This window comes from Helianthus annuus, chromosome 17, assembly GCF_002127325.2.
Source record: "Helianthus annuus cultivar XRQ/B chromosome 17, HanXRQr2.0-SUNRISE, whole genome shotgun sequence".
Classification (NCBI taxonomy): domain Eukaryota; kingdom Viridiplantae; phylum Streptophyta; class Magnoliopsida; order Asterales; family Asteraceae; genus Helianthus; species Helianthus annuus.
In genome coordinates, this window is record NC_035449.2 from 49,688,293 (window position 1) to 49,696,932 (window position 8,640).

The 8,640-nt window shown below is 30.3% G+C and overlaps 1 protein-coding gene across 2 annotated transcripts; it reads left to right on the forward strand.

Moving 5' to 3' along the window:
- Window positions 1-4,783: 4,783 nt before the first annotated feature.
- On the forward strand, window positions 4,784-8,400 carry LOC110923339 (uncharacterized protein At3g27210). Of its 2 annotated transcripts, none has more exons than XM_022167461.2 (3): window positions 4,784-5,055; window positions 6,851-6,931; window positions 7,906-8,400. In XM_022167461.2, exons 1-3 carry the CDS (start codon window positions 4,884-4,886, stop codon window positions 8,226-8,228), a joined length of 576 nt encoding a protein of 191 aa, XP_022023153.1. In that variant the 5' UTR covers window positions 4,784-4,883; the 3' UTR covers window positions 8,229-8,400. The 2 variants fall into 2 exon arrangements, with proteins under 2 accessions (XP_022023153.1, XP_035842975.1); XM_035987082.1 differs by lacking the exon at window positions 4,784-5,055 and adding an exon at window positions 6,620-6,656.
- Window positions 8,401-8,640: the final 240 nt, after the last annotated feature.

Sequence of the window (8,640 nt, forward strand, 5' to 3'; positions counted from 1 at the left end):
TCATCATCTTCTAACCCAGATCTTCAAGAACACATCATCTTCAAACCCAGATCTTCAAGAACATGACCACCTTCAACCATCATCATCATCCCCTAATCAAAACCCACATTTCAGTTTCAGATCTTCATGAACAAGAAAAAGTAAAAAAACAAAACCCAAATTCAAGAACATATTTTCTTCACAAATTAAATTTCCAGATCTTCAACAAATTAATACGAATTCTAGATCTGCAAGAACAACAAATTAATATCCTCTTCACAAATAAACTCACTGGCAAGTTCCCTAACCTGAGTCAACTCAGTAACCTTAACTTCCTCGACGTCAGCAACAACCTCATCTCCGACAACCTTCCAGCGACGGCGACGGTGACATTCCCAGTCAACTTAATCGAACTAACAATGAGAAACAACTCTCTTCAAGGGAATATTCCGGCGAGTTTAGTTAACAATTCTGTTTATCTTCAAGTACTAGACCTGAGTTACAACAACCATCACCGCCACTTCAGACTCGAACCACGTCCCCTAGCACCGCCGCGCACCGCTGTGGGTCCAGGTAGAACCCTAGATGTGCTGCTGCCTTTTACTTTCGTGACAACCACCCAAATCCACCTTGGACTGCCACTAATTGATACTGAATTGGAGATACAAAGGGGAAAGAAGAAGGGTGGGGCCACCGCTGTGCACGATCGTGCGCCGCCACCTGCGGCTGCCATGGGTGGCTAGAAATCTACTGGTTTCATCTATCTCTCTCTCTCTCTCCCTCTCTCTCTCTTGTAACTACACATGCAAGTGTGTGTTATGTGTGGTGAAAATGGAGATAAGGTGTGTGTGTTGTAGAAATAGAATAGGGAAGTTGGGGCTAGGGTTTTGAGAAAGTGAAGAGTGGAAGGATAAAGAGATGCAGATGATGATGATGTGCAGATGATATAACTTAGATTTAAAGGGGAGGAGAAATTACAAAAATACCCATCAAGTGACTTGCATATGACAAATAATTAACGAGGGTAAGTGATGGAGTTAGACTCAGGGGCCAAAATAGTTAGTTATAGAGACCATGAGGGCACATATATTAAAAAAATCATATTTTGGGCTAATTTAGTCAAAGTGATATAACCACATGGGGCAAAATCGTAATTTACTCATATATTTTATATCTATATTATATAATAAAAGAAACCAATGAGAGGACACATGTAATTCATTGTAGCCATATATTTTTTAGTTTTTCCTTTTCATCCTACTTAATTATGGATAATTAATATTAATTAAAAGATAAGTATAAAATTAAATTTAATATAAATTTAAACAATTAGGAGATAATATAATATTTTGAAATATTTATTAGATTTCAAAATTATTTATTCTGAAATTAACAAAAAACGTACACTATATATAAATAAATATAATGTAAATAATTTATTTATTTTATTAAACTAAAGTAGTTAAAGGGAAGAACATATTTCAAAAATATTTATAAGGGGTAAACAAAAACATTAATCAAGGTTTATTGGTTCTATACTTTTATTTTCGTGTTCAACTCTCAGCTCAAATACGGTATTCACTATGTTTACGTGACATTTATAAGAACCATCACCGCAATCACCCCGTCCATCATATATCGAGTATATCTATTAGTTTTTTTAAAGATATAATTTTTTATTAGATTCATTCAACCCGTGTGATAAATGAGGCCGCACCGGTTGCTACATTCACCACTACAACGCTGGACGAACCATTTCGATGGTTCCTAATGAGGTTTTTTATATAATATTTTTACTCTTTACTATACAAAATTACATTTATGCAACTCGTGTAATACACCGAGTTTTTTATAATATAACTTTTTTTATTATGTGATATATAAAATTAGATTTATTCAATATGTATAATACAGAGGGTATACAAAGATATAACAAGATATAACATGATATAACTTTTTATTGATTGGTATATAAAATTACATGTGCTCAACCCATACAATACAGGAGGTTCTTAAAAATTTAACTTTTTCATTATTTAATATATAAAATTAAATTTACTCAACCGGTACAATACACGTGGTTCTTAAAGATATAACTTTTTTATTACTTAATATATAAAATTACATTTATTCAACCCATGTAATAAACGAGATTTTTAAAAATATATTTTTTTATTATTTGACATATAAAATTACATTTATTCAACTCGTGTATTACACGAGGTTCTAACCTAGTATAGATATAGATAAATTTGAAGGGAAAAATGAGAGTAATAGTGCTAAGAGAATAGTTAAAGGGTAGCGAGGGGAATAGTTGCATCTGCAGTTGCGCCTCTACAGGTGCACGTTGGTTTAATTTTTGCTAGACTTAAAACCGATAAAATGTTTAGATGACATCAATAACTTGAACCAAAATTCATTAAACTTTGCACAAAATATAATATAAAGAAACCATTTATAGGACATATGTCACTCAATGAAGCCATCTATTTTTTAGGCTATTAAAATTAAATAATTGTTTATGAAAATGTTATATTATGAGATATATCTATTTAATATATAAAATTATTAAAAATACTAATAATGATAATAAAAAGAGTCATGTTAGATTATATTATTATTTAAGATATATATATGTATATATATATATATTATTTAGAAAATATACTATTAATATTAATTTATTATTTTTATAATATATTTCCTTAGATATATAGTAATAGGTTACATGATAGTTATATTATATCGTTGAGAGATTTTATTTTAATATTTACGTTTATACTTTTACATCCAAATTTAGGCAACATATTCAAATTGTCTGTGACTCTTTATAATCAGTAATATGTTTTAAATATATTTAACTTTTTATAATCAGTAATATGTTTTATACTTAAAGATGTAATTTTAAGGAAATAAAAATTATTATTATTTAATAAGAGAGAAAATGCAGGAAATCAAAATCTAAAATTAATCAGAACTCAAGTCGTGTATTACACGAGGTTTTTTAAAGATATAACTTTTTATTATTTACTATATAAAATTACATTTATTCAACCCGTGTAATACACGAGTTTTTTTAAAGATATAACTTTTTATTATTTACTATACAAAATTACATTTATCCAACCCGTGTAATACATGAAGTATTTAAAAATATAATTCTTTTATTATTTGAAATATAAATTCAACCCGTGTAATATACGGGGTTTTTTAAAGATATAACTTTTTTTTTATAAATTTCTATACAAAATTACATTTATCTAACTCGTGTAATACATGAGGTTTTTAAAAATATAACTTTTTTTATTCAACCCGTACAATACACGGAGTTTTTTAAATATATAAATAATTTATTATTTAGTATTTTTTTTCATTATTTGATGTATAAAATTACATTTTTTCAACCTGTACAACAATACACGAGGTTTTTAAAAATGTAACTTTTTATTTTTTAGTATATAAAATTTTCTATATTCAATCCGTGTAATAAACAAAGTTTTTAAAGATATATTATGTTATTATTTAGTATATAAATTAATATTTATTCAGCCCGTGTAATACACGGGGTTCTAATCTAGTTATATGTATATGAACTTTCTAATAAATTAATATCAAACAAAATTATAAATATAAAACCGTTAATATTTACAACTACAAACATAACTTTGATATGTCGGCGGGAATAGCTGTTTTACTTGGTTGGCCAAAAGTGGCGGCAACCAATACAAGGTTTGTTTTTTTATATAGTTAAAATTATGATTTTGGCCTCAGTTTAAAATAAAATTTCGGTTTTGCCCCTAGCTTAAAATTACGATTTTGCCCTCAGTTAAAAATTACGATTTTGCCCCTAGTTCAAAATAAAATTATAGTTTTGCCCCCAGCTATGGTCCTGCCAAATTACAATTTTATCCCCAGTTCAAAATAAAACTTTGTTTCTTCTGCAACTTAAAATTACGATTTTGCCCTTAGTTAAAAATTACGATTTTGCCCCCAGTTCAAAATAAAATTATTGTTTTCCCCTCAGTTCAAAATATGATTTTGCCTCCATTTCAAAATTACGGTTTTACCCCAGTTCAAAATTGCAATCTTGCCATTGTTTTTTTTTTTTTGGACAAAACTATGGTAGTGTTTTATTTTACTTGGTTGACTCATTGTAGTTTTTATTCGTGCAAAACAGCTGCCTAGCACTCGCTAATTGGTCCTGACAAATTATTGTTTTGCCCCCAGCTCTAAATTACAAGCTTGCCATCGTTTTAGTTATTTTTTTGGTAAAACTATAGTAGTGTTTTGGTTTAATTGGTTCACTCGATGTATATTTTTTAGATCATGTTATAAGTAGCATGTATAAGTGACCGAAATAAGATGTACATGTTATTAAACTAAGAAATATTCAGTTTAACGCCCCGCAACGTGTGCGGGTATAACACTAGTTACTAACAACAAAAATAACACTCTTATTTTTTAGATATTTCCTAAAATATAAAATAAAAACAAATGACATTACAATACAATTTTAAACCTATTTAACCAGTTAAATTAAATTGTTTGTTCATTGTTGATTTATCATCATACAACATCCAAACTATCCAACAATCACGTTAACCTCCCAATTGTTCAACCATATTATTATTTTTCTCGTCAATATATTAAATTTAAATATACAATAATTTAATAATAAACATTTGTCATGCAGAAACATGTCGGTACGAATTTCCTATCAGTTTGTTATAATTTGACAATAGTTATGATTCTAGGAGAATATCAAAGGAGCTTTCATGATTACATATATCTTTATCAAATCAATATCAAAACCTACCGAATTTATAGCTCTTAATTTAATTGCAATACAACTCCTTCAATCTTCCACTCATCTCAATCCATATCTCATCTGGGTTTTCTGTGTGATGGGTGCTTGCGTTTCAGTTCATCATAAAGCTTCTGCAATGAAAGTACAAGTGTCGTTTGATTCGGCTAATAAACCTGATCGTAAGCCGGTGATTCATTCGACTGATGGTCATGTTGCTGTTAAACCTCAGTTGCCTCCCAGTCAGTCAGTGCCTGCTTTTTCTGAATATGGTATGATCTAAATTTTGTTGAATGCTTGTAGCTTTGTTTAGTCACTGTTATGTTTGGTTTATAAGTTTGATTGACTTTATGTGCTTTGAATTAATTGGTTTGATTGTGAAGGTTCTTAACTTCTTATCAATCTGATTGGTTAATCCAATTCTTGATTTGAATAGTTATTCTGATTATTTAGGTTGTCCGGTTTGTACCCGATTTGCCATGATCTATTTTGTATGGTTAATGATAAGGGTGTGAATTTCCGACATGACACAAATAGAACATGAAATTTGCGGGTTTTGGTTTAGTCTAAATGGGTCGGTTTAGTTTCGGGATCAAAGCCGCAAACATGTTTAGCTAAATTGGTTTTGTCCGTTTTAGTCTGATGGGTTCGTGGATTGACCCGTTCAAACCATTTATTTACTTTTTTTAAAATGTGATTATGCAACTTAAACTAGTTGGATTTTTTAATAGGTCAAAGTTTTAAAACAAAGTGGCATATTTCAAAATACATAAAAAAATATGGAAATTTAGTTTTTAAAAGTATTAATTTACCAAAAAAAAGTTTGTTTATTTTAGTTAAATGCATCCTGTTTGTGTTGACTCGTTTATACTCAATCTTGTTCGGGTTCATCTGTATGATACAATCGTTGGGTTCGTATCGGATTTGACCCGCCAACCCACGAGCACGGCGTGTTTAACACTGTTCAAGAACCCTACTATAAAAATGGGTGTTTGAATGTGGTATTCTAAGATCTGATTATGATTATGGTTTCTTTTTTTATTACCCAATGAAGATTATTGTTAAATTAACTAACCTTTAAGAATTGGTTGTTTGACAGGGGCGGACATACTATGTAATAAGGGGTATCAAACTTTCTAGACCCGCCACTATTATTTGATATTCTAGTTTAAAACTTTCAAATCACATTTGTGAACTTAGAAAATGTATATTCAAACACAAAGTTGGAAGAGTAAAGTGGCTGTGATTCTTCATGTTTTATACAAAAACATAATTTCATTTAGGGTTTGTCTTTTATTCAGTGTGGAAGGTTGCTTTCACCACACATCAAATAAGTCTATTTTTAAATTCATCAATTGCATATTCTACTATAATAGGAAAGTTTGAGACATGTTTCTTGAAACATGTTAGATGTCATGATGATGGCTCTTCACATGGTCTTCATGTGTTTGTGTCAATTTGTTTGATTTATTTAGTTTTGTTTTCATCTAGAACATATAATGGGTAGGTGTATCATGCTTTGCTGGTTTTGTTTGTTGGCTATGAAGTATTTTGCTAGCAAACAATGAAACAAAATGGGAAAATGACAAGTGAAGATGGAAAGATCATTTGCATAATGACTTTAACTTAGTTTGTAAAGTTAGTAATGTTTCAATAACTATGAGTACCTTATAAACACATGCTCATAGTGCTTGTTAGATGTAGTAGGAGGGAGAAAGATAAGCAGTTATGCAGTTAAAGCAATAGGTAGAAGTGTTTATGTGTTTCTTATAGTTCTTTACTTGGAATGGTTCTATATTTAACATCTTTTTATGTATAGTTCAGTTGACTATGTTCATTAACAAAAATTACATGCAGTTGAACCCATTAAAAGGTGCTTTAATTGGGAGTGTATGAGAGCTCATCTTTTACATCTCCATTTTATCTTTGACAAATGTGGACCTTTCGGGTTTCATCTAGAGCTTGCTTTTATTAGTTGGGAAGAGTTTTAGTCAATCGCTTTGTCGTATTTCACGCTCTTTAGTGTTAAAATTATTACTCTTTGATGATGTGTTGTTTACACTGCAGGTAGTAAGGAGGAGGTGTTTTTCGATTCCCAAGCATGGTTAGATTCAGATTATGAAGACGATTTTATGAGCGTCAACGGTGGTAAGAAACATTATGCATCACTTTCGTGTTCTTGAGTTTTGATTCATCTTACATATTATCTGCATATGGGTTAATGCATGGTTAAATATTCCATTAACAATTTAACATCTATGTCACATTTGATCTCAACCCTCCATCTTCTTATGTAAGTGTCAAAAAATGTTTGCCTTTTTTTTACAAGAAGTTTTGTATTTCTATTCTTTTGACCTGCTATAGATAAGCTATAACTTAAACCAATGTTTTTTTTTTTTTTTTTTTTCTTTTAATAATTTAGACTAAATGATCATATTTAGTACCATACAAAAAGGCATATAATAACGGGAGTGGCTAAACATACACTCATGTACTGAACGTACAACCCCCTCCCCCCCCCCCCACACACACACATATTTTGATAAAGGGATTTACTTTTTTAATAGGCAAAGGACCCAACAAGTGGGGGGGAGGGGGGTACGTTTAGTAGTATTTAATATGACTTGTTTTATATTCAACGAGTTTGTGTTTATATTTTGCTTATATTTGTGGGTAAAAGATCAAATACAAATAATTTTAACATACTAAACATACAAATTGAAGGAAAACTCAAAAAGACAAGGTGACATTTTTGTAAGTACCACCAACTATCAAAGTTACTATACAAATGTGAACTCAACTAAAAATACCTAAAAAAACACAAAAAAAAAAAAATTTAAACATTTTTATTAAAAAATCGCTACATTTCGTTAGCAAAAAAAAAAATTTTTTTTGCTTCTACTAAAAGTAGCGATTTTTTAATAAAAAATGTTAAAAAAAATAAAATTATTTGTGTGTTTTTTTAGGTATATTTGTAGAGTTACTTTGATAGTTATTGATAATTACAAAAATGCCACCTTGTCTTTTTGAGTTTTCCTTCAATTTGTATGTTTAGTATGTTAAGATTATTTGTACAAGAACTTTACCCTATATTTGTGTTGTATACCTATATGTATATGCAGATTTTACTCCATCAAGAGGCAATACACCTGTGCACCACAGTTTAATTTCATCAAGAACCAATGGTTCCATCGCAAAACCATCCCCACCTCCAACAGAGAAGAGAAAAAGACTTTTAGACTTGTTTAAAGAAAGCAAAAGAGAGAACCATGGTTCTTCTAATGAGGAATTTGCTGAATCACCTAACAAGCATGGTGATGGAATGTCATCAAAGAAGTCTGCAAGTTCTATGCATGGTTGCTTTACGAGTTTGCTTTCTGTTCGTAGTAGCACGGGAAGGCATAACAAGAAGAGCGTGGGTCACAGTCCCGTTGTTGGGTCATAAGTTATCCCCTCTATAACTTTGATAGTCACGAAAGCGGTACCCTTTCTGTGGATAAAATGTAAAGCTGAAATAACTTATCTTTGGTTTATTATCGAGTGATATAACAATTATGTGATTTCTAAACATCTAATTTTTGGGCAATGCTGAATGAAAAAAAAATCTGTTAATCATATACTGATATTTTAGAATTATTTTTATAATTTAAGTTGATGATGAGAAGCTTATAATCATATTTGTCACGCCTGAATATGGGCAGGTATAATTGATAGCTTCAGTTTAATCTAATTATAGAACCGTGTCTTGCTAGAGTCGGTTTTTTAATGAAAGTTGCCGTTCCAAAAAAAAAAAAAAAAAAAAAAAATTATAGAACCGTGTCTCATATACATCGTATCGTTATCACAGGTATACCTGC

Coding starts and splice junctions, on each gene's coding strand:
- LOC110923339 (XM_022167461.2), top strand. CDS start 4,884: ATGGGTGCTTGCGTTTCAGTTCATCATAAAGCTTCTGCAATGAAAGTA. Junction 5,056..6,850: donor GCCTGCTTTTTCTGAATATG/GTATGATCTAAA, acceptor TTTACACTGCAG/GTAGTAAGGAGGAGGTGTTT. Junction 6,932..7,905: donor TTTTATGAGCGTCAACGGTG/GTAAGAAACATT, acceptor ATGTATATGCAG/ATTTTACTCCATCAAGAGGC.